The sequence below is a fragment of the Squalius cephalus genome (genome assembly GCF_949319135.1).
Source record: "Squalius cephalus genome assembly, chromosome: 7".
In the NCBI taxonomy this organism is placed as follows: domain Eukaryota; kingdom Metazoa; phylum Chordata; class Actinopteri; order Cypriniformes; family Leuciscidae; genus Squalius; species Squalius cephalus.
Window position 1 is genome coordinate 12,502,073 of NC_137128.1, and position 26,896 is coordinate 12,528,968.

The 26,896-nt window shown below is 38.2% G+C and overlaps 1 protein-coding gene across 4 annotated transcripts in view; it reads left to right on the forward strand.

The window, feature by feature from the left end:
- rock1 (Rho-associated, coiled-coil containing protein kinase 1) overlaps positions 1 to 25,547 on the forward strand; it is an 83,820-nt gene extending 58,273 nt beyond the window's left edge. For 2 of the 4 annotated variants that reach the window (XM_079877385.1, XM_079877387.1), the window contains exons 18-33: positions 192 to 342; positions 1,157 to 1,317; positions 1,410 to 1,594; positions 3,308 to 3,377; positions 7,069 to 7,172; positions 7,297 to 7,462; positions 7,651 to 7,744; positions 7,820 to 7,908; positions 10,037 to 10,228; positions 10,432 to 10,597; positions 14,959 to 15,029; positions 15,139 to 15,227; positions 15,360 to 15,438; positions 16,563 to 16,824; positions 18,748 to 18,955; positions 20,571 to 20,749. In XM_079877385.1, coding sequence (XP_079733511.1) covers positions 192 to 342; positions 1,157 to 1,317; positions 1,410 to 1,594; positions 3,308 to 3,377; positions 7,069 to 7,172; positions 7,297 to 7,462; positions 7,651 to 7,744; positions 7,820 to 7,908; positions 10,037 to 10,228; positions 10,432 to 10,597; positions 14,959 to 15,029; positions 15,139 to 15,227; positions 15,360 to 15,438; positions 16,563 to 16,824; positions 18,748 to 18,955; positions 20,571 to 20,622 — 2,139 coding nt within the window. In that variant the 3' untranslated portion in view covers positions 20,623 to 20,749. Of the gene's footprint in view, positions 1 to 191; positions 343 to 1,156; positions 1,318 to 1,409; positions 1,595 to 3,307; positions 3,378 to 7,068; positions 7,173 to 7,296; positions 7,463 to 7,650; positions 7,745 to 7,819; positions 7,909 to 10,036; positions 10,229 to 10,431; positions 10,598 to 12,698; positions 12,872 to 14,958; positions 15,030 to 15,138; positions 15,228 to 15,359; positions 15,439 to 16,562; positions 16,825 to 18,747; positions 18,956 to 20,570; positions 20,750 to 25,448 lie in introns of those variants that run through there. The other 2 variants (XM_079877386.1, XM_079877388.1) reach the window with 2 other exon arrangements.
- The last annotated feature ends 1,349 nt before the right edge of the window (positions 25,548 to 26,896 follow it).

Here is a 26,896-nt window from a genome sequence, read left to right on the forward strand (position 1 = left end):
CAGATACACTTAGAATTGCTCCGAGATAAACCGTTTTGAAAATATAGTCTCATGCCATAGTCTCACTCAAGGATATCTGAAAGTGTTTACTTAAAGAAAAATCCACCCACATACATTTTATTTGATGTGTTCTCTGTGTGTAGTAACTGTGTTTTGTGTAACCGGTGTTTCTATGTTCTCTGTGTCCTCAGGAGAAGAACAGTCTGGAAATTGACCTAAACTACAAGCTGAAGACTCTCCAGCAGCGGCTAGACCAGGAATTGACCGAGCACCGCATCACGAAGGCTCAACTCACAGACAAATATGAGTCTATTGAGGAATCCAAGTCAGCTGCTATGCACGGTATGTGTGTGTGTAAGACGCACCAATGCCATCTTACTGCGTGTCCAGAGCTGCACGGCGTCTTGTATAGCTGCATGCCCGGACACCACCCCCTCACTCACTCGTTTCAGTTGCTCCGGATGAATATTGTTGGTGTTACAGGGCTGGAATTTCGGTGTGGGTTTGCGTTTATTGCGCATAATTTAACTCATTCCTGCAGCTTTTGTGCTCAAACCCAAAGTGCGCGCACATAAAGCCACCTCACAGTACTAAATTGACTTCTTTTTGCTGCTTATTGCTCTTAAACAGTCGAACAAAACAAACAAAATAATGTCAAAATGCTGGTCTTGGTGAGTATTCACATAAACATAGTTATGTTTTTACTGAACGTAAACAGTTGAGAAAGAAATCGCATGTGTAACAGTATAATGGTCAGATCTTAAAGTGACAGCAGCCTAATAAATCTGCTGCCAAATTATGAGATAATAATAAAAATATCTATGAAGCCGTTTTCCCCCATTGTATCGATGCAGTGAAAATGCTGAGTGGCTAGTAACTTTGGAGAACCACTTGCCACAGTGGCTGATGAGCAAAAAATCTACAATTAAAGTTGCTCTCTCATGCATGTCCTGGGACAAAATACATCTTATTCACAAAACGTTCATAAGTCAGAGACTCAAAGTACACTTTTTATGATACCATGCCTGATACAATTAACAGTGATACGATGAATTGCATATTTGTCAAAATTTTGAAATGCCAAATATCGACCAATATGTCGATCGACTGCTCTTGTCCATGGTGTTCAGTCTTTCTGTTTCTGTTTCTCTGTCAGCGGTGGAGCAGAAGGTGTCGGAGGAGACCACCCTGCGGATGCGAGCGGAGAGCAGGGTGGTGGAGGTGGAGAAGCAGTGCTCCATGCTGGAGTTCGACCTCAAACAGTCTGTGCAGAAGATGGAGCAGCTGATGAAGCAGAAGGAGAGGCTGGAGGACGAGGTGAGTGTCAACCCAGCAAACAGCTTGTCTTGAAAAGAACTGTTAAAGGTGTTATGAATCCAGCATCCTTCGTCTTCTCTCCACCCCACCAGGTCAAGGAGCTGCGGGTGCAGTTGGAGCATGAGTCTGGGAAGCGTTCGCTGGCCCAAAACGAGCTGAAAAACTGGACGATGGAGGCTGAACGCCTGAAAGGATCGGAGAAGCAACTCAAACAGGAGATCAACGCGGCCCTCGAGAACAAACGCTCCGTCGAGTTCCAGTTGGCACAGCTCACCAAGTACGCTCTTTTGCTCTCTCCTGCCCTCAAAGGGTCATGAATATATATGTACATATCTCCCCTTTTTTTTTTTTAAAAGACACTAAACTCATGTTCTTTGGAACTATTAGCCAGCAATAGTAAAATGATCTAGTTTCTATACAGGGTCCAAATGGTATAAATAAAAGCCTAAGTTATTCTGTTCATTATATAAAGTAGGGATGCACGATATATCGGCCACCGTATCGGTATCGGACGATATATGTTCATTTATGTTCATTTAAGAAAATTGGGCTGATATATTAAAGCCGATAAATAATGGATTATTTCACTTCAGATGTGCACTGTTCAACATGAAGATTTTGAATTGCTTGAAATATGATTGGAGTCACTGAAAAAAGGAAAATATGGTTAAGTGCAACATGTGCAGCGCAAGTCTGTCATATATAGGCTAGATAAAATTTAATGAGAACATTTTAATTGTGTGCTTGGGACATGGCTTTTAATGGTGAGACTTTTGTTTTTGTAATGAGGCCCTCAATATATATATATATATATATATATATAATATATCGGCCAATATATCGGTTATCGGCTTTCAAATATAAAGCATTATCAGTAATCGGTATCGGCCAAAATGTTCATATCAGTGCATCCCTTATATAAACCAATCATATCTCTTCACAAGACTTGGATTAAACCGTTCAATTAATATGGATTATTTTTATGGTGCCTTCCTGATCTTTTTGGGTCTTCTAAGTTTTGATTACCTGGACTTAAAATGAAGGGACAGAAACCTCTCATTCATTTAAAGTATCTTAATTTATGTTTCGAAGATTAATCGTAAATTATTTTTGGGTGAACCATCCTTTTAACTTATTTATTTCTGTATTTATTTATTTATTTTTCAGTACAAGCATTTCTATTGGTCATGTTGGACCCTAATTGTAACTGTTCTGTCCATAAAATGCCTTACTGGCAACAGCTATTACATTACTGAATATTTAGAAGGCTTTTCTGTTGTAGAAAAGGCTATTATTGCAGATTATGTTTAAATCTGGCCAAAACTATTGGCTGCCAGTATTTACACGCGTGGATTAAGAGTTGACCTCCGTCTGGAGTTCCACTGCCAGTTAATCTTTTAACTTCCCCTCTGTCGGATTGTTTCGTACCTCAAAGTCTGCATTAAATCATTAACCGATTTATATTAACAGGCTCCTATGGAAGCTTGTTTCTGCCATGGAATAAAATTTTTTAAAAGAGAATAGCGACTTTTTATCTCTCAATTATGACTTTATTTCTCACAATTGCGAGATTTTGTCATTATCTTTTTTGTGGCAGAAACGAGCTTCCTTAGGAACCTGTATAATTTATATTGGAGCAAAAAAGTCAGGATTGCTAGTTTATATCACGCAGTTCTAAGAAAAAAAGTCTGAATTGTAAGACATTGCTTTTTTGGAAACAAGCTTCCGTAGGTCCCTGACCTTATTGTGAGTTATGCATCATTTTACATTATTCCAAGAAAAAAAACTGTAATCTTTTATCAAAATATAATTACTTTGTTTATCTCTCAAATGACTTTTGCTTGAGACAACTTGCCCTAATGTGTCAAAAGACCTAGTGGGTGGACCTGCCAGGTTTACACTCATTTCCACTTGCTTGAGCTTTGGAGTCTGAATAAATACCGTTTGTGAAGCTGAAGTGACTGATTGATGGAAGCGTGTGTCTCCTCAGGCAGTACAGAGGAAATGAGGGTCAGATGAGGGAACTTCAGGACCAGCTGGAGGCTGAACAGTATTTCTCAGTGAGTATCACAGACTGCTGAACATTTTTCAAGTTTCCTTTTCCTTAATGAGGTGAAAACGCATCAAGTGCTTTGAGCGATCGTTCCTCGTGTGTGATCATCATCTTGCTCATTACATTATTTACTTGTGTCGTTGGCAATTCTTGCCTCACAGAGGTAAATACTTCCTAATCCTGATATTGTAGCATCACAGTAAAAACAGAAACAACTTTAGCAATGCTTTTGTTACCTTTTCCCGGGTGTAAAGTGCATATAAAGTCCCATAAAACCTGGGTTCAAGGCATGTTTCATATGTGCCAGGTTTCCATTCAAGTTTCGAATTCAATTTATGTAAAAAAAAAAAAGAAAAGAAAAGAAAACAAAAGTGGAATCTTGGAAAAACTGATTGCAAAGAAAGCTACATTTCCGTTAGTATGTACAAGAGAAATGCTTCAGTATATCAACGGAAATGGAAATTGTAGATACAGGAGAAGCTACTGTGGCTTCTTTTTTTAATGTAATAAATGACTTTGAGCTTAGTGCAAGCAGACAAACCAACACAATTCACAACAGAGGCAGATGCATGTATTATCAGGGTTTCCACAGGGTCTTAAAAAGTCTTAAAAAGTCTAAAATTCTGAACTTTAAATTTAAGGCTTTAAAAAGTCTTAAAAACGGACAGATTTTCATCTTAGGTCTTAAATTTAATTTAGTCAGGTCTAAAAAAGTGTTTACCCTTGTTCATTTCCAGAAACGCTGGCCCCAGAAAGTTATTACAAAGTAGCAAAAAAGTATCGAGTTGTAGCCTACAAAGCGGAGCCCTAGAGCGGTCTCCAGCACGTCGCTCGCGTGCTACCAATAACTCGTGGCTTGATATGAGCTAGCTCGCCAGAGGCCTTTCACATATCACGTCTTTTGCGCGCTCAAGTTTGTTCAAATGTAGGCGTGCGGCAAGCGCGCTCATAATTGAAGCGACGTGCTAATTTTTTTACCAGGCGCAACGAGATGAAAAAAAATCTAAACTTTTCATGTTTCAAGATCATGTGACAGAAACAACCAATCACCCCTTTCCATAACAACATTGAAAGCTCAGTCAACATGAAGGATGGGGGTGCACCCAAACACTACTAATAAATATAAGCTAATGTGTAAATGTCAGTAATTTATCTTTTTTGACTCATTCTTTTTATAATGAGGTTTATTTTGTATAAAACCTTTTTTGTCAAAACTTTATTTGAACTTGTACATGTTAGTAGATAACATGTTGCAAGACACTCTTTTAAAATCTGGCCAACATTTTTAATGGTATTTTGATGTTTACGTAAACAAAAAGTGCATATTGATGCTAATCAGTTTGTTATTTGCTGTTTTTCGACATAAAACTTGTTGAATTGACTTTATTCTGTAGTATTAGTACTTTTTGAACAGGATTCTGTGATAACCGTGATCATTTTGGTCACTTCAATCATCTCATCATTTCCTCTCTAGTTATGATCAACTGTGATCAACTAAAATCAACAATAATTGTGTTTTTACAGTATAATATGCAAAAGTAAAATTTTCTGTTAAAAAAATATCTACCTCTCCCTCTCTCTCACACACACACATCAGATAATCCTAGATGGATAGAAAGATAGATAGATACTCTAATGATCCCGAGGTAACTATCTATCTAACTTGGATAATGCGTCGTGTAGGTCTTAAATTTCAATCTTTATGGTCTTAAAATGTCTTAAAAAGGTCTTAAATTTGACTTACTGAAACCTGCAGAAACCCTGATTATATAATGTCTTCTCTGAGCAAATTATTCAGTCACAGGACTTGTTTAGGCAAAGTCACATGACATTTTTTGATATGTTTCCATAATATCTTATGCACAAAAAAAACCGCAAACAATTATTTTTTTATGTGTGTGTGTTTTTATGCAATGTCACAAAATGAGCATGAAAATACATTGATGGAAGCCTAGCTAGTGACCAATTTTCTTGAGATTTAACAAATTTGTCAGTAACCAGACTAAAGCCCGGGACACACCAAGCCGACGTCAAAGAACTAGCAATGATAAAAGCTGACTGTTGTCGCCTCTCGTCGTCTGCGTCTCGGTCAAAAAGCTGCGCTTGAACACAGTAAAACGACTAAAGGTGACTGTCAACTATCACATGGTTTCTGCCCTGCGTGTAAGGAAATATCTGTCTATATCAGCATCAATAGTGTATTTCCATCATTCAAAAAGAGAAACCAAATCTAGGACTGCAGAAATACAAACCATGAACAAAGCAGTGATCGCTGACCATGTTGAATATCAGTTACACTGATCACTTTCTTCATTCCAGGCGGCTCATGTTATTATGAAAATATTAGTGCATTCAAATGCTCAGGTAAGGCCCTGTTTACACCAGATATTAAAATCATTTTGGTCGATCGGATCACAAGTGAACGACGTTAAATACAGGTGTAAACGGGGTCTAAAACGTTTTGAGCACTTCCACTTCCAGAGGGAGTCAAAAACACATTCGCCTGGATTGTTTTTGTAGAGTAAACGCTCATGTGATCGAATGCGTTCAAACAGCCACAAATGACCATCTTCTCTACGCCAACTGACCTAATCCGTAAACATGGGAAGTGTGTAGCCAGACGGGATTTAAACTTTGTCTGAAGACCCAAGTTTGGTTTGAAGACGAAAAACGTACAAAACAGTGTTCTCTCACCATTCCTGATTTCTGATCTTGAGCAGAAACGAAAGCTGCTGCTCGCCGTATGTTTTTCTGCTTTCTCCAGTCAGTTCATAATTAAACTGTGTGAGCTTATTTCATCCATTAGATGGAAAAATCTGAAAAAGCCCATACATTCACCCGCCCATAGACCCTCCCCTCGAAGAAATCATACAGAAGTGGTTGAAAGTGGACAAAAGAGACGGATAAACACCAGGTGTAAACGGTCATGTGTCTCACTCGTCTGCTTATGATCCGCTCGACCAAAACACATCTTAATACCAGGTGTAAACAAGGCCAAAGATGATGTAAAGTTATAACAGCCTTCTGTCTGTACCGTCTTGACTTCTTTTCTCATTTTCACCACTTTCGCTTTTATTCTTGTGCACTGATTCGTTCGCTAAGCTAAACAGCCAATCAGAGTGATCCCTCTGACCGACAGCCCGACGCTGATTCAACATGCTGAATAATCCCCCGACGGCTTCCGACTAGAGCCAACAGTGCAGAACACACCGAAAAAACCAAGCCGACCGACGCTCAAAAACCGTCGCCATGATGTGTCCCGCTCTTAAATAAATATGATAGTCACTTCCAATCTCATCTCCTTAATTAAAAACCTCTAACTCCTAATACACAGAGGATCACCACTGCAATTAAGTGGTGCAGAGTTAATTATTCTGCTTTTACCACAATTACAGATGTGCATGTCTAATATACTACATTTCTCTCAATACATTTGTCAGGGTTTTGGCCTGAAGCCACTCTTTTGATTAACTTGGCTTGGCTTAGGCTTAGGAAGGAATTGATGGAGTTTGGCAAAGTGATATGGAAATTGTTATTACCTAACATTTTTCAAACAAATAATAATCGACAATGGTATAAGGCCAAGTTTCATGAGTTACGGCCATGTCAGGATGTTATGTTCTTGTGTGTGATCATATTTTCCATGAGAGGAAATCAGCATTGTTTATATATTCTCAAGCCATTTTTCCTGTTTTCAGACACTCTATAAAACTCAGGTGAAGGAGCTAAAGGAGGAGATAGAGGAGAGGAATCGACAAACTCAAGACGCTCTCAAAAAAGTCCAGGACATGTACTCAGAGAAGTAAAAGTCCTCTTCATGAATTTGTAGCTTTTAGAAAAATGTTAAAGGAACTAAAGAGTCTTGTGACTTAGAAATACCGGTGAACGTTCTTGTGAACTCCTCCTCCTGAAATGTTTTTTTGTAGGGAGTCGCTCTCTGCTCAGTTGGACCTCACCATGACGAAAGCAGAGTCGGAGCAGTTGGCCCGTGCGCTTCAGGAAGAACAGTATTTTGAACTCTCTCAGGAGAACAAGAAGGCTGTCTCACGTTACAAACTGGAGATCTCAGAGAAAGACTCCAGCATCACACAGGTCTGTTGTTAGCGAAGGACAGGCGTCCTTCTCTCAGTCTGACCATTTCATTTATATAGTCTGTTTGTCTTCCAGCACTTTTCAGGATTAGACCTCTATATGCCACCTGCAATTTTACTCTGTCATTATTGTCAACTTTGTGTTTATATTAGTGGCTTTTAATTGGAGTATAATGCATTTTCGTTTAGCTTGAGGAATCCATTAAAACCCTTACCAAAGATGTGGAGATCCTCAGTAAGGAGAAGACCGAGTTGGATAAAAGGCTCCGAGCTCAAGAAGAAGGTAATCTTAATTCCAAGTGGTTAACTACAGTTTATCTTTACGCATTAACACGACTTTTCTAATGTCTTCCTGTAGAGTTTGCAGCAGAGAAGGAGGAGGTGGAAAACTCAGTAAAGGTGAACTACGAGAAGATCCTTAATATAGAAAGAACTCTGAAGATCCAGGTATGGCAACTTTGTAAAAATAATGTATGTTCTAATAGTGAAAAAGCCACTTTATACAATATCATACAATATTTGTATTCAGTTTTATAGAATACAAATATTGACTACAGGGGGACTTTAAATTTAGTCTGTTTGCATTTGACTCTCAAAAGACTTTTTGAGTTCTCATATTGTCTTTTGAGAGTCAAATGCAAACATAGACTAAATTTAAAGTCCCCCTGTAGTCAATATTTGTATTCTATAAAACTCTTTGATCACCAAAATGACATATTTAAAAAAAGAATTCCTTGAAAATAATTCGTCATGCATTAAAATAGCTTGAATGTAACTCTACACCCTTGACTCATCTATATGAATGAATATGAATATGAAAATTAGCCCGCCTCCACTCACTCACAGCAGCTCAGAGATCCACTTGTTGACGATCACACGTTGATCTGATCAAGTTACAAGGTAGTTTGTGACGTCAGAAACACCAGCGATTTCAAACCGAGTTTTTGAGACTGTCTTTGGTTCACTGCAGTTTTAGGAAGAAAATACTGAATAAAATTCATAAGGTGTTGACTTATGAGTTTACACATGGTTTGTCTTAAAGCATATTAAAAATTCATTATTAGAAACATTACAATCTTTTCAAATTTAACCTAATTAATCAATGCAATTTTACCTAATATTTATATGGTATATGTGTAATTTTATTGTTATTAGAATATCAGGTCGTTAAACTAATATATTATCTAGGGTTGTCAAGAGATTAACATTTTTAATTAGTTAATTACACAATGTGGCAATTCATTAATATAATTGATTTCAAATTAATCACACATCAAATTTGGCTGAGAAATTAACCCCCAAGTCATTATTGTGTTAAATGAAAAAAGCATGAATTAGCTCAAAAATTAGTTTGAGAAAAATTTATTTCAAAAATTAGCTTTAAAAATATATATATTTTTTTATTCAAAAGAATTAATTACACAAACATTTAGGCCTCAACAGCTGTGAGGGTGAGTAAATTATGATAAAATTTAGATTTTTGGGTGAACTATACCTTTACTGGGTTTTTTATTAATATGGAAATATAAAATATTTTTTGAATGAAATGATACTCTCAATAAGAATCTAAAACTACCAGTAGGTGATGGTAAATGCTTAGTGACGAAGTCATGGAGTTCGATTCATTCGATTCGCTCAAACAGCTGATTCATTCAGGAATGAAGTAAATGGCTCTCTTTATGAATGAGTCATTGAATCATTGGTTCACACGATTTATTCGCTCAAAACACAGATTCATTCAGAACGAAACACCGCTGTGTGTTTTCTCAGAGACGCTCAACATTTCTGCTCTGGCTCTGCAGGTAGTATTTTCATTGATATTTTCGTTGGCAAAATCGAGCTAAAATTAGACCATATTGTGTCTAAAATATAACACAATATCAACTTATTATTTATTGAACTGTTGTATGAAATTAATATCACATTTGCACTCGTGCTATTTGAAACAAAACAGCACTCGTGTGATATTGCGCTTGTTACACGTGAGAAATTGCTTAACTATATCAAATAATATAAATATGAGACATAATTTTTGCGTTGTTGCCCTAATATATTGAATTTAAGGGCCATTATAACTGCATTCTATAGGCTCCATCACACAGTGATGCTTCATGCTCACATATAAACATATAAATATTTTATATTTAATAAAAAACCCAGTAAAGGTATAGTTCACCCAAAAATCTCAATTTTATCATCATCCATCAACTGGATGAAATCTAAGATGAACTTCGTAGCTCTGGGCTGCGGAGCTGCTGCGCTAAATGCGTTAATAATTTTAACGTGTTATTTTTCCTCCATAACTAATTAATCAAAGTAAAGCATTAAATCGACAGCCCTAATATTAACATCAAAATCAATTATGTGCTTTGTCTCTATTTGCGTGGTGCCTATAAAGAGCGTTCCTTATCATTCAATTATGAGGATCCATTTTAATTAGGTTTCTGTGTGTAGGCAGCTGACAGCACAGCAGTTCACTCGGTTTACAGCCAGACTTGTTTGATATGACATGTCTGAAAGGAAAAGAATCTTTTGCTCTTTGCTCAAACTTTGACGCCTCATCATGTCCCTGCAGGCGGTGAATAAGCTGGCTGAGATTATGAACCGGAAGGACATGAAGTTGGACCAGAAGAAGAGAGGCAGCACCACTGACCTGCGCAAGAAAGAGAAGGAGAATCGCAAACTGCAGCTGGAGCTGAACCAGGAGAAGGAGAAGTTCAACCACATGGCCATCAAGTACCAGAAGGAGCTCAACGAGATGCAAGCGGCAAGTTCATGTTTAATCGTTTTCACAGGGACAAACCTGATGCCAATATCAGTGGAATCTGATGATTCTCTAAATCAGTTTCAACAAGACTGTTCTAGTGAAGGATTGCCTCATGAAAATGTATTAAGTTTCATGACTGCACACTCCAGGAAGCCACATCGGCATGATAATCAGCATGATAATGATGTTGTGTGTATTTGCAGCAATGGGCTGAGGAGTGCACGTATCGCAATGAGCTGCAGATGCAACTGGACAGCAAAGAAAGTGACATCGAGCAACTCCGCGAGAAGCTGAACGACTTGCAGCTCCGCGTGGAAAACTCCAGCGTCACCAGCCTGCAGACGGACGAGCTGGACAGTAACATTGCTGGTAAGGGAACGTTCACGAAGCATGAATATTTCTGTTATATAAATGTCAGGTCAATTAAGGAATAGAGTTTTAGGTAATTTGGTTTGCATTTGTAGTGATTGGAAAGCCCACAATAGCCAGATCATTCTGAAGCTTTGACTACATGTCTTGCTATCATCCCTGTCCATGTTTCAAGGTCTGCTAGGAATGGATTTAAAATTGTTTCATTGGAAAAAAAAAAACACGCAGAGCAAATGAAGTGCAAAAAAATTAGAAGCAATTTACCCAAATTTCTCTATGCCCATTGTATTTCATCAATCAGCATGCGCCACTGTTAAAATGCAACACTAGAATAGGTAACTAACAGTAAGCAAACTTGCCTTTGTTATCATAATGCCACCGTACGGGCCTGTTCGCATCAAGTTTGGTGTGACTAAGGGTGTGGCCTAAAAGAAAATTATACATTTTGCCCTGATTCGCTTGGCGTTGTTATTTTTAAGACCGAACTTAAAGATGCAAATATTGCTTTTATAATGTATATTTTGCAACGAAACTTACCAAACATCCAAAACTATGGACGCATACATACGATTGTTTTGTTTTTTCCAGCTGAGACTAGGGATGCACCAGTGTGAACATTTTGGCTGATACCGATTACCGATAATTCTTTATATTTGAAAACCGCTAACCGATATATTGACAGATAAATCTAAATCCAAATTTTTTTTTTTTTTATGATTTTTGAGGGCCTGATTACAAAAACAAAAGTCTCACCATTGGCCATTTCCCAAGCACACAATTATAATGTTCTCATTTAATTTATAACAGATTTGTGCTGGACATGTTGCACTTAACCGTATTTTCCTTTTTTGAAGTGGTTTCAATCATATTTCAAGCAATTCAAAAGCATCATGTTGAACAGTGCACATCTGAAATGTGTCAACTGAAGGAAATAATCCATTATTTATCGGCTTTAATATATCAGCCCAGTTTTGTTATTGGGCCGATAACAATAACATTAAAATTATACATATATCGGCTGATACCGATATGGTGGCTGAGATTTATGAACGCAACACAGACCAAAGACAGGACGTTATGTCACAAGATCGGACCTTAAAAAGGACAGAATGCTCAAGCACACCTGGTTTTTCTCATCATAGGACTTGTGTTGCTGATCACAGTTCAGTACAGGCGTTGAAACCGCGTCTCCTCGCAGCAGATCTGCGTTTGTGTGCAATGGAGCAAATCCTGACGCTGTTTTAACTGTGCAGTTTTTATAAGCTCCTCAAGTTCTCAGCTGATAAAAATACCATCATATGTCCGCACACACAACGAGCGCGTTTAGTCCAGCACACAGCATTGTTTTGGATGTTCGTTAATTTTTGTTGCAAAATATACACCATAAAAGCAGTTGGGGTTTTTCCTTCTATATTTAGAAACAAAATGACAGTGTGAACGAACGCTAAGCGAACCAGGACTAGATGTATCATTTTCTTTTTTGGTCCGGACCAAAAGAACCAAGAGAATCGAACTACATGTGTGAACACACCCTTAATCCCAATACCTCAAACTGAGTTTGATTTCATTCTCTGAAAGCAGTTATGACACCTATAGGCAAAAGTCATTCATATTGTTCCAACTTCCATCACTACACAGAATTGCATGCTATAACGCAAAATGAATATGAAAGCCACTGGTAAAACACTTCTAAAACTATGAAAGTAAAATTGACAGTATAGACAAATTGAAAATTTTCATTTATTACCACAATGCTGGTCAGCATTTCAGGAAAAAAGACTTGGAGAGAGGGGATACTTTGGAATGCATTTTTAAAATATTTTTTAAAAAGTGATTATGCCTGTATTCTGTTTATATTAGTCAGCCATTTCAGAAAAGAAATCCTTGATCTTGACTATATTATTTGGCTAATGAATGTAGTTTTGTTAGGGTATATTTATCAGGACTGTATTTATGATGTTAATTAGATTTAGCACACACATGTAATGTTGTGATGATAGGATGAAGGTGATGATGCTTCATGTTGCCAGGTGGTGTACATAATCATCATCTTCCAATGTCTGTGTTTAAAGTCTAATCTCTTGTTCTCCCTCATATATAGTCAGTTCTTCTTGCTCTCCTTATCTGTGTATCTTCTATTCTTTTTCCTCTGTGAGTAACCTTAAGATTGGGATCCCGTTATGCCTGGATTGTGCTATTGGGTGGCATTTTGTCTCTTATTACTTTTTTATTTTTATTTTAATGAACGCATCTTACTGAATGTCAAATGTGTTTTGGTGATGCCTCAGAAATAAGCTACTCAGAGTGACTTTACAGATAGAGCAATGCTAAAATAGACTTATGAAACTAAATTGCTGAAATCAATGAAACATATTTTGCTTATTAAAATCTTTTTAGACTAACCTGCTCTGAGCACCTTTCAGAGGTGTTTTAGGTCAAGTCACACTCTTTTAATGTGTGTGTGTGTGTGTGTGTAATAGCTTTATTCTTTGTTTTCCTATTGGCCTGGGTTAAAATTTAAATATATGAATGTGATATAGAACTTGGCGTTGCCTTCAAATTGCAAGTTATGCACAAAAGAAAAGTTTATTCATTTAGCATGGCTTTTCCCTCCCTTGCTCTGTAAAGTTTGAAAACCCTTAAAGTGGTCATGACATGGTTTTTTTCTTTATATTTTTATATATTTTAATGTGTTCCTTGGGGATCACTTACAATGTTAATAAAGGTTTTTGTGCACACAAAAAAATATATACAGTTGCAATTGAAATTATTCAAAATATTGGCTAAATATTCAGACTTTCAGCTGTTTGCAATGTTTCAAGTGGTTTGCCAAAATTTTACTGAAAATGCAACTTTTAATGACTTCTGCAGTTTCAAAATGATTCAACCTCCTGAATCGAATCCCTCTTGAAAGCACACATCTGCAAAACAAGTGTTGTCTCAAGCAAACCTGATGCGACTAATCATACAAAATACAAAAAGATAGCGAAGGCACTAAATGTTCCTAGAGACACAGTTGGAAGCATAGTTTGTGAGTTCAAAGTTAAGGAACAGTGGTTACTCTACCTGGACAGGGCAGAAAAAGGAAGCTATCAACGGCTGCAACCAGATTTCTGAGAAGGCAGGTTCAGAAAAACCCTCGAGAGACTGCAAAAAAAAGAGCTTGCTAAATGCCTAGTTTATAATGAGGGCAATATCTTAAGCTCTGAAGCTTGTTGGATGTTTTAATGGTAGAAAGACCTCTTATATGTCAAAAGATCAAGGGAAATTTGATCTCATGTCATGACCCCTTTAATTTATCCAAATGATTTAAGTTATCCAACCATAAAATTGATCCAAAGTGACCTGAAAATTTAAGAAGAATGAATCTATCTAATCACATTGGGAATTCCGTGTCAATACCCAGCCCTGTGAAGCACACGTGTTCCTGTATGTTGGTTTATCTATTGCACTGGAAGCATGCTCACTACAGAATGAATGACATTAAGCATTCACACTCAGTTGTGGTCACACAGTTTTTGCATGAGTTTTTAAAACAATTCTTATGTGACCTACCTGTCTTCCTCACAACCACTGCGTGAACATATGCCTTTAAACCAGTAACATTTTAATTTAATTGCATCTTAGTTCGGTTGACATTTCCAGAAAAGGGGCAGAATTACATGCTTTGATGATAAAAATGTACTTTGTAACAAACTGCTGTATTGAGCCAGTTACTAATACTGCTATAAACGTGATACACATTCCTGGGTTTATTATGCAAAATTTCAGAAAAACATACAGATGTAGCACTGTAATAAATTAGCATCTCCTATTGGCCTATTTGTTCATGTTAATCAAGCCAGAGAGCTAGTACTGTAGCTGCTGTTGTTTTTAGCGATCGTGCCCGTTATTCCAAATAGAAATGCAATTCTTTATAATTGTTAATGAAAATGTAATAACTTGGTGTTCCTCTTCCACTGACATCACTAAGGCTGTGGTCCATGTGAGCTATTATAGTCAATATTGATTGGGTAATGAGTCAAATGTCTATTTAGCCATTGTTTTCTCACATTCACAATAACATCAGGATCTGTTTAGGTATGGGACATCTCATTTTCACCATCTTACTAATCCCTGATCGATAAAATAAAGGCCTGCCCTTTTTTCCTTGTTAGTTTCACTTAACAAAACAGCAACTACAACCCTGTGATGTGGGCAGTTGTTTTAAAGTGTACCTGGTTTACGCATGTTAGTAAAAGCCAGTCGGTTTTTGTAGATTGTGTCACAACCTTGGTTTGTGTTCCCAGTTTTACAGCATGTCTATTTCTATTGCTTGTTTAAATTCTGACTCGGATATAATGGAATTTATTTGTTTTCAGAATCAAGGCTCGAAGGCTGGCTCGCAATACCTAATAGGGTTAATATAAAAAGATATGGCTGGAAAAAGCAGGTAAGACTTGCATGAAGAATTATGTATTAAACTATTATTGTCCATGAATTTAGACGTGCATGACCTGCTCTTTTCCCCCCTTTTCGATATTTGTTTTTGTTTCCCTCAGTATGTTGTGGTGAGCAGTAAAAAGATTCTCTTTTACAATGATGAGCAAGACAAAGAGCAGTCCAACCCCTCTATGGTACTAGATATTGAGTAAGTATTCTGATGAATAACTATCCATGGATCGAAATATCCATGTTAACTGGCCACTTGATTCATTCGTGTATGTAAAATTGAATGATTACACTTTCTGCTAAATAACAAAAATATATTATTTCAAAACAGCAAACTTTTCCATGTACGTCCTGTCACACAAGGCGACGTTTATCGAGCTGAGACGGATGAAATTCCACGAATATTCCAGGTCAGTTATTTTCAATGTTTTGCACAGAGATTCTATTTAAAAATAGTCATGAAATTCCCTGTAATGACGTATCACTGTATCAATGCTGTGTGCATAAATAGACATAGTTCAAAAACTGTGCTGGCTATTCATAAGCTGACGTTTCACACTGTACTTTCCTAAAACCTCGGATAATGTCCTTATTTGCATGTGTGAAATGTCTTTGATTGGACGAACACAGCACACGAACTGTTTGCAGAAAAGGCTCTAGCATTGTGCATCCTTGTATAATATATTGACGACTGTACTATCAAGTTTATACTGAGTGGACTTTCCAGACTGTAAATGTCACGTTTTCTGTCACCATTTGCTGAAACATAACCTACTTTTTATACAACACAGCAATTCTGTGACTAACCAAAGCATGTGAATATAAGACACGTGATTGGGTGTCCTCTGCTAAGCCTCCAGCCACATCATTCTTACACCGTATCAATGCAGGGTTAACACCTCCAGATAAGAAGTGTTAACCCTGCTTCTAAATTACACGTGTGAAACGTTTCTTTACCCGGAGTTAAAAGATTTAGTACAACGATAACCCGGGGTTAATTGCAGTGTGAAAAACTCTGTTGAAGATGAACAATACAAGCCGATATGTGCATGCTGTTAAGAGAATGTAGAACATGCTGCTGCATCAAATAACTAGTTAACTACAGTTCCCCATAGTATCAGTTACTGACGCAATGTCAAGTAAACCAAAATGGAAAGGGAACGTCTATGCTACATGCATATCCTCGATTCCCTGAGATGAAGGAACATGATATTGCGTAAGCTGGCTGCGTTTCTAATTCTTGAATTTATGAGAACTGGAATTCGGCACTGCTTTATATAGGCGGAGAACCCGCGCAAGTAACCAGAGACGTTTACAGTTTACACAGAAATAAATTTTTTGTACAAAAGCCCAAATCATAAAATTGATGCGATTGGCAGGATTCTGTGTAAAGCAGCTGTAGCAGTTTTTGCTTTTAGAAAAAATGTGTGATACATTGTGCAATATGCATGTATGTTAATGTCTCAAAAATGTTTCATGACCCTCTAACTTTTACTTAAATGTACAATTTGAAAAATATGTTTTTGTTCTTCAGATACTTTATGCTAATGAGGGTGAGTGTAGGAAGGAAGCGGACATGGAAAGTGTTCCTCAGGGTGACAAGGCCAACTGCTTGCCCCACAAAGGCCATGAGTTCATCCCCACCCTCTACCATTTCCCCTCTAACTGTGAGGCGTGCTCCAAACCCCTGTGGCACGTGTTCAAGCCGCCGCCAGCCCTGGAGTGCCGCCGCTGCCACGTCAAGTGCCACAAGGACCATCTGGACAAGAAGGAGGACGTTATTGCCCCTTGCAAAGGTGAGCCACAAGCAGATGCCTCTGTGTGTTTACCCTTTTATTATTATATTTTTTACATTTATATGGTTTGACTGAAACCAAGTATTGATTACAATATGCAAACATGAACTATCAACTGTTTTGATATTGAGTTAATCTCTTACTTGTTTCTTTGATTAATAAAAATAAAAATAATTTCCAGCACATACTGATCTTGATTTTATATATACAACAAACTTACTATTATTCTCACACAGTGTAAATTAGTTTTATGATGTATCTCTCTTTGCTACAGTTTATCCCATAGTTTTACAAGGTTTTTGCAATTCAGCTTTATCTTCTCCATTTGGCCCAGTCCTTAGCATCTTCTGGGCAAGGTCCACGGCCCACATATATACTGGAACACTGTCTATCCACTGTTTCTTTGGACTTCCATGCTGTCAGTGGCCTCCTGGGTTGAAAAAGAGGGCTGTTTTTGCCACAGAGCTCTTGTTACTGCTCATTATATAGCCGTATACAATGCTTCCCGCATATTCTCCATGATCGAGGTGATTCCAAGCCTTTGAGACGGGTCAGGCCAAGTGTCCCCTGGAGCACATTCATATCCTTGGTGTGGAGGACTTGCTCGTGCTGCTTTGTGGTGGCCCAACACTCTGCCCCATAAAGGGCCACTGAATGCACTACGGTCTTATAGATTTTGACTAGTCTCCACTTGAGCGATGCTGCATCGATTCTTCCCCGGGCATCGAGGATAGTGTCGCGAGGTATTTAAACTAGATGATCTTCTTCAAATCCTGTCCATCAATGTTGATGGTGCCATTGGTTTGGGGGGCCAAACTCCAGGTACTCAATCTTTTGAATGTTTAGCCGCATTCTGCTTTCACTAAGCCGTTGGATGTTGAAGCACAGAGCAGGTCTCCTGCAAAAGCAATGCTTTGCGTACAAGAGTGTCCAGGGGTGTGGTGATTGGAAGTCTGCTGTCACTGTGTCTATGCAAAGGATGAACAGAAGGGGCGAGAGGGCTGAGCCTTGGTGAACACCGTCAGTGATGTTGAAAGGTGATGAAATCCCAACTGGGCATCAAACCATGCTTGTGACATTACAGTAAAGAAATTAGACCACATACACCTCAGGGATGTCATGAGATTGCAGTCCTCGCTAGATAAGGTTGCGTGAAACTCAGTCAAATGCCTTTTCCAGGTCCAGGAATGCTGTGTGTACCGTTCTTCTCCAGGTGCTTCTCCGTCAGCAACCAGATGGCAAGAATAGGGCCACATCCTTTGATGAAGCCACACTGTTTGGATGTGATGGCAGTGATGTTTTGGAGGTGTTGGTCCAGTACCCGCTGAAATACCTTTTGAACAATCGAATTTGGGTGGTAGTTGCCCTTACCTTTCCTGAATGGCACAGTTGTGCTGGTTGTTCAGGTGTTGGGGGCTTGTTCTCAGCTATGACTCGAATGAGTACCTCAAAACTGCTGCTTCACACTCTCCAATCATCTTCCAGATCTCAGCTGGTATGTCGCTGTGGCCAGTCCGCTTCCCATTCTACATCTCACTGGACGACTTCACCTCCATAGTTGAAATCAGTGATGCTGGTCCAAAGGTGGGCTTGATATTAGCGGTAACGTAATTCGTTTCAAATGCCGGCAAATCAGAGTTTCGCAAGACCTGGTTGTCAGCCTCTACGGTTTTCATAACGTGACCGATATCTTGGATCGAACGGTGGCAGAACTTGGCGATGCGGGAGATGTTGTTTGCCCCTTCTGTTGCACTTCTTGTTTGATTGACAGTGAATTTTACCTGTAAATGCTGATTTAAAAAAATGTAGGTAACGGGCCCTCTAATCAGAAAGTTACATTTAATCTACAGCAAAGACTGTATTGTGAAAATGGCTAATGACAAGGCATCTCACAGCAACACTCATTTTGTTCTTGTCCCTCAGTTAATTATGATGTGACATCAGCTCGAGACATGTTGCTTCTGGCCTTGTCCCAAGATGAGCAGAAGAAATGGATTGGTCATCTCGGCAAGAAGATTCCCAAGACCCCTCCTTCTACCTTCTCAAGGGCGTCTCCACGCACAATGTCCACTCGCTCCGTAGCAAACCAGTCCTTCCGCAAGAACCCCAAAAACATGCCAGGAAAGCCAAGGTAACTACAACCATACAGTGTCACACCAATCTTAAAGCACATTATGCATTTGGAGCAGAGAATAGGATTTTCAGTGCAGCATAGTTTTAACCAGAAAGCATTCTCTCTGGATTTGATTGCAAGTCATATTTCACTCCAAAAGAAATAATAAAATGTCTTCAGGACAATAAAAAGCACACATTTCTTATTACTGTAATGTAGTGATGAAATAGAAAACATGATGCAATAATCTTTCTGCAGCACTGGCAGATTCTGGTCGTTCCATTTAGTAGTGATCATTCCTATGTCCTATCAAAGTGCCGTTAAGACAAGTCATTTCACTCGGCGACCATTTTGAAACACCTCTCGGGCATGCAAGTGCAGCTCCTATCTCTTTGAATGGGGAAACATCAAATTCTCCAAATCTGTTCGCCAAGCTTACGATTAAATTTCATATTTGAAATCACCAATGAAATCTGACAAAAACTCTCTCATAAATTTTGTTTCTAAACGCTCGATTCATGACAGAAAACAAAATCTGACTGTTTCTATAGAAATCGGAGCTTCTAACGGAGGCTGGAAAATCCCCCCATATTGAGCGTTGCACAATACGAGTGAGGCGTCTTGTGTTATTCTATAGTGTTTGAGGGTGGTTCTGTCCTGCCCGTTTCCCCCAGCCCTCTCAAAGTGCACACCACCCCCAAACACCTTCGCCACAGCAGTGTTTATTTATTTTTAAAAAGGAAAAGAAAAGAAAGAAATTGCCACCGTCACATCCTGTGCACATTGTCTGTGCTATCATTAATAACAATCAAAAAGAAATAATGCTAATGCTGAGAGAAAAAGAAAAATACTGAACTCTGTTGATTGACATGCATCTCTGCTTTAAGTAAATTTGTATAAATAAATATCTCATGCAGTTAAACGGTTAAAAGGAGTGTTTAATCGTATTGTTAAAGACCACTATTTTGGTATTGTAACAATAATACAAAAATAACTTTATTGTAGCGTTAAACAATATGTATTTAAAATGTATTTATTTCATAGTATTTGCGGTACTGACTTTATGCTGATATAAAAAAAAAAATTTGTTCTTCATTGTAGGAAATAATGGTAAATAAAATAAAACAGGTAGATAAGAAAATGTAATGACAAAACATTGACTTATGCTGTAGCTTAAACTCATCAGTTACGTTGTGTTTCAAACTGTTGCCACCCCCCCCCCCACACACACACACACACACACCAAGCTGACATGATTGCTTTAAACGTTTATGATGCTGTTTTTGTGGTTGCTACTGTAAAGCAGCTTTTAAAGCAATCCGTATTTTATAAAGCATTATATAAATAAACTTGACTTGAGATACAGTATGGTATTTAAAATGGGTGAGGGAAGTGCTTGATTGTCATTTAAATAATGTCTTAGTTCAAAAAACCCTATGGTCCTAAAAATAAACTTCATGTTAACATAATTTTTTTTAATATATACTACATTTGGGGTGAAATGTGACTGGGACATGTTTTTATAAGATTGAGATATAAAGATCTGTAATTATTGCTAATGAAGGCCATAAGTTCCTGGCTGTAGAGGCAGGGTAGTCTCGTGACGGGCTGTTTATTTGCTGTTGTCTTGTAGCAGGGCGCAGTCCAGTCTCCATGCGGCAGACACAACATCCAGTACATGCTGACAACATCATACAGCTTCTCCACACCTTACATGTCTAATGGTGTAGTCCACTGCTCCTGTGTTTGTTCAGTGCCTTCATTCACAGCTTTAAAGGTCGAGGTTAACCGTGGACAGTTGCTCTTTAGAGGCCTGTCCTTTTCTGTTTACTCTGGGTTTTTGTTTACAAGAATGGCAAATTCTTTCTGTTACAAACTTAACCAATTAAAAGGGAATTTCCTTTATCTGGACAGAGGCTCTCTACGGTCTTGGCTTTAAAACTTGAAATTTCCCCCTATATTCTGCCATTTGTATCTTGTATCCACTGCAGGAGACAATGGGTGAAGATTGACGTCCAGCTCCCCCTCGCTGGGAGTAATGGGTGCATCTAGACCAGGGGTGTCCAGTCCTGCTCCTGCGGGCCACTGTCCTGCAGAGTTCAGCTCCAACCCCAATCAAACACACCTGAACCAGCTAATCAAGGTCTCACTAGGCATACTAGAAACTTATTGAGGCAAGCTGGAGCTAAACTCTGCAGGACAGTGGCCCTCCAGGACCGAGTTTGGACACCCCTGAGCTAGACGGTCCAACCACACCCATAGCTCTATCACTTAACATAACCCAACTGCTGTTGTCAAAACCGACTTCGGTACCAAGTTGGTACTGGTATTTGTTAAAAATGTGACTATACCAGCATTTCCCTCTAGCATTTTGAGCGGTGTTGAACGGATTCTTAAACACCTCTGATTGGCCATTGCGTTCACATGCCCAACATTTATGTCTCTGATTGGCCATTGTGTTCATGCGCTCAGATGGATTGGCTTCAATATAAGCTGTTTTTAGATTAACAAGAAAGTTTTGAGTTCTGAAACTTACAGGATGTTTTTATAGTACTTTTATGACCTCTTATATGTTAAAAGATCAAGGGAATTTAGATTTCTCATTTCATGACCCCCATGAAATAATCTTTAGCCTATTATAAATTTAATCATTATGCAGCATGACGAAAATATGACTACGTTTTCATTGATGCCCAGGCTTTTAGTCGACTAAAACTTTACTGAATGAAAACAGGGCAAGGTTGACTAAATATGATAAAAACTAAAAAGTACATTTGACACAGGACTAAGACTAAATGTAAATAGCTGACAAAATTAACATTAGCACCAGTGCACATAGCAAGGTCCATAAAGACATGGATGAGCGAGTTTGGTGTGAAGGAACTTGACTGGCCTGCTCTGGACCTCAACCTGGGAGAACAGCTTTGGGATGAATTAGAGAGGAGACTGCGAGCCAGGCCTTCTCGTCCAACATCAGTGCCTGACCTCACAGATGCGCTTCTAGAAGAATAGTCAAAAATTCCCATAAAACACACTCCTAAACCTTGTGGAAAGCCTTCCCAGAAGAGTTTAAGCTGTTATAGCTGTAAAGGGTGGGCCAACTCCAAATTAAAGATGGGATGTCATTAAAGTTCATGTGCAATGTAAAGGCAGGCGTCCCAAAACTTTTGGCAATATAATGTATGTTGAGTGCATGAACACAATGGCCAATCAGAGACACATATGTTGACTGTGTGAATGCAATGGCCAATCAGAGACACAAATGTTGAGCACATGAACACAATGGCCAATCAGAGACACACATGTTGACTGTGAACACAATGGCCAATCAGAGACACATATGTTGAGCACATGAACACAATGGCCAATCAGAGACACACATGTTGACTGTGAACACAATGGCCAATCAGAGACACAAATGTTGAGCACATGAACACAATGGCCAATCACACATATGTTGAGCCTGTGAACACAATGGCCAATCAGAGACACATATGTAGACTGCGTGAACACAATGGCCAATCAGAAACATATATGTTGACTGCGTTAACACAATGGCCAATCAGAGACACATATGTTGAGCCCGTGAACACAATGGCCAATCAGAGACACATGTAGACTGCGTGAACAATGGCAAATCAGAAACATATATGTTGACTGCGTTAACACAATGGCCAATCAGAGACACATATGTAGACTGCGTTAACACAATGGCCAATCAGAGACACATATGTTGAGCCCGTGAACACAATGGCCAATCAGAGACACATATGTAGACTGCGTGAACAATGGCAAATCAGAAACATATATGTTGACTGCGTTAACACAATGGCCAATCAGAGACACATATGTAGACTGCGTTAACACAATGGCCAATCAGAGACACATATGTAGACTGCGTGAACACAATGGCAAATCAGAAACATATATGTTGACTGCGTTAACACAATGGCCAATCAGAGACACATATGTTGAGCCCGTGAACACAATGGCCAATCAGAGACACATATGTTGAGCTCGTGAACACAATGGCCAATCAGAGACACATATGTAGACTGCGTGAACACAATGGCCAATCAGAGGTGTTTAAGAATCTGTTTCAACAGCAATCAAAATGCTAGAGGGAAATGCTGGTATCGTCACATTTTGTAAATTTCAGTACCGACTTGGTACCAAAGTCGGTATTTTTGACAATACTAAGCTTTGTGGACACCCATAATGTCCAGAGAGGGGGAACTGGATGTCGTTTTTCTGTTCTTTAAATTTCTATGATGGTAACAAAATGTCAATCACACAAAACCTGACAAAGGAAGTGATTATATTTTGCTTGAAGAAGATGAAGCTTATTTTTAGGATGTTTTTTGTATTGTCGCATAATTGACATTATCACTAAAGCTGCTTCTGTGTCTGTATTGAAGACAAACATCGCAGAATGTTGATGTACTCCTACACCACTACCTGTACTGTTATACAGTGTTCAGTAACCAGCTGTTACACTTAACTCACATACAGTGCCCTCCACAATTATTGAACCCCCTGGTAAATATGATCAAAATTGGCTGTAAAAAATAAATCTGCATCGATTATCCTTGTGATCTTTCATTCAAAAAATGTGCAAAATTCTAACCTTTCATTGAAGTAAAAGAATTGAAAGTGGGGGGAAAATCACATTATGAAATAAATGTTTTTCTCCAAAACATGTTGGCCACAATTATTGAAACCCCTAGAATTTTTTACGAGTAAAATATCTCTGAAGTATATTCCCATTAATATTTACCTTTTTTAGTACACCAGGGTGACTAGGAACATGAAACTGTCCAGCTATGACTTCGTGTTTCACAGGAGTTTAAATATGAGGAAACACAAAGGCCAAATCCCCTGAATCATCCATCACAATGAGTAAAACCACAGAATACAGTTCTGATGCGTAGCAAAAGATTGTTGAGCATCACAAACTAGAAAGTGGCTGTAAGACAATAGCTAAAGAATTGAAAATCCCCATTTTGACCATCAGGGCAATAATTAAGAAGTTATAACCAACTAAAGATGTTATGAATCTGCCAGGAAAAGGACGTGTGTCTATATTGTCTTAATGCACGGCGAGTATGAAAGTTTGAGTGGCCAAAGACTCTCCAAGGATCACAGATGGAGAATTGCAGAGATTAGTTGAGTCTTAGGGTCAGAAAGCCTAAAAAAAAAATTATCAAACAACCCCTACATCCCCACATGTTGTTTGGGAGGGTTTAAAAAAAAACCTCCTCGCTCATCCAAAAACAAATTCCAGCAAATTTAATTGTCAGACACGACTGGATCTTCAAACAACACAGGGTTCTGTGGTCAGATGAGACTAAAACAGAGCTTTTTGGCAGCAAACACACTAGATGGGTTTGGTGAACACAAGGATAAAAAGTACCCCATGTGTACAATTTAATATACCATTGGATCTTTAATGTTGTGGGCCTATTTTTCTGCTGGAGGTCCTGGACTTCTTGTTCAGATACATGGCATTGTGGATTCTATCAAATATCAACAGATAAAAAATCAAAACCTGACTGTTTCTGCTAGAAATCTTATAATGGGCCATGGTTGGATCTTCCATCAGGACAACGATCCAAAACAAACATCAAAATCAAAACAAAAATTTGTTGTGGAGCACAAAATGAAGCTTCTGCCATGACCGTCTCAGTCCCCTGACCTGATGAGTGGGCTGAACTGAAGAGGAGAAGCACCAACATGGATCTGGGAATCTGAAGGATCTGGAGAGATTCTGTGTGGAGGAATGGTCTCTGATCTCTTGTCAGTTATTCTCCAAACTCATCAGGCATTATAGGAGAAGACTCAGAGCTGTTATCTTGGCAAAAGGAGATTGCAAAAAGTATTTAATAAAAGGGTTTCAATAATTGTGGCCAACGTGTTTTGGAGAAAAACATTTATTTCATAATGTGATTTTCCCCCCACTTTCAATTCTTTTACTTCAATGAAAGGTTAGAATTTTGCACATTTTTTGAATGAAAGATCACAAGGATAATCGATGCAGATTTATTTTTTACAGCCAATTTTGATCATATTTACCAGGGGGTTCAATAATTGTGGAGGGCACTGTATATTGCAATACATATCGTGGCCACTGTATTGTGATGACAGTTAGCTATTCTTATTACTGTAATTTAAAATAAACAATAAGAATTACCATAGAGATTTCAATATAACATCCAGATGCTTTGTAGTAATATTAAGGATAAATATGCATTCATAATGCATACAAATATCTTCAGGCTGTATTTCCTTCATGCAAAATATAACTTCTAAAAGTTACTACTGTTGTTGTTCTCTGGTTTCTGCAGTCAAATGTTGTGGTTTTTTGTTCGATTCACCCACGTCGAGAGATGTGTGTGTATCATGTTATGATGATGACTGAAAAGTTCTGTTTAACATGGAATTTCAGTAAGAGTGATCCAACATTTAAACTTCATTTCAAACACTGGACATTTTCTTTTCTTCTTTCTTCCAGCTAACCATCTGAACCTCTGGATTAAATTGGGATTTTTGTACTTTCCTCTCTAAGAAAAAAAAAAAAGAAAAAAAAAGTATACACAAATTCTGTAACAAACATGTAATTAACCTTTTTAAAGTTGCATTTCACAACTGAAAAAACAGACAGTAATTGGTGCTGAAATTCAGGATTTACCTACCGCAAGGCATCATGGAGACTTTTTGGCATCATCTTTTTCTGCCCTCTTCTCCCCATTTATTCCACACCATATATCCTACTGTCCAGAGGAAAGCTTTGACATCTTTTCACAGCTTGGGAAGGAAACTATAGGCTGTTCTCATGGCCATGTCTTTCTGTTTGGACTCTGAAACCTCTGGAAATGGGGAAATTTGGGGAATTAACCGTAAAAGGGTCTTTTTGTTTGCAAACCATTTCCACTTCGATCCACTTTGATGCCTCCTTCTGATGGACTCTGGTTGCCTTATTCTATGCCTCAAAATGAATTGGGTTTGGTTGCAAAGTATTGGGTACTGAGAGTTTCTGAGGGGAGATTTTGAGGTTTTTTTCTGGAGCATGGAAGATCATTACAGTCTATGCATAATATTATCATAATTGTCATTATCATCATTATTGTTTTTGGAGGCTCCAAGCCATAGGATACCATCAAAATGGCATCAGGAGACATAAAATGTCACAGAAACCATTGAAAATAAATTGTGTCTGTGTGTGTGTTCATTGGGTACATTGTTTCTGTAATATTCTTTTGTTTATTTTTTTTGTAATGTGTTGCCTTACATTTGATTCATAGATAAATGTTTCAAAAAGGAAAACATTAAGTTAACAAATGTAACTGCACTGTTTGAATTGTAATTTATTTGTAGAACTAAACATCTGTAGCGTTTGGCTCACCTAGTGCCTTTTGGATAACAATTTTACTGCCATATCTGTTTGCGCTCCTCTCCAAACAAATCTTTACTATTATCATACTTTGAAAACAAACATATCTATTACAGTGTGATTTTTACCAGAACCTAAAGGGTTTGAAACAGAGCGGACCATCTATTGCATGTCTTCAATGTTGTCAACCAAAGTTCAGAAGTTCTGCATGTGGAACCATGATGAAGGCAACATGTCCTGCTTTTTTTCTTTTATAATATCAATAAAAAAAAAGACCGTTAACATCCCCAGCTCCCCGTCAAAGCGGTTTCCGTCAGTGTACATACTCATGAATCAAGATGATGAATACCTCCTCAATAATCCAACATGGTTTTTACAAATGTGTTCAGTAAAATAAGCACTGGAACAATGATCTGTTTTGATGTGGATGTATTGCATGTTAAATTGCATTGGAGGCCGCACTGATGGATATGTGTCAATAAACATATCTTTATCTATCGCCTGAGTGTGTTTTACCTGTTCTTACCTACCTGGTTTAATCGTTTCTGATGTTTTGTCAGGTGGTGCCT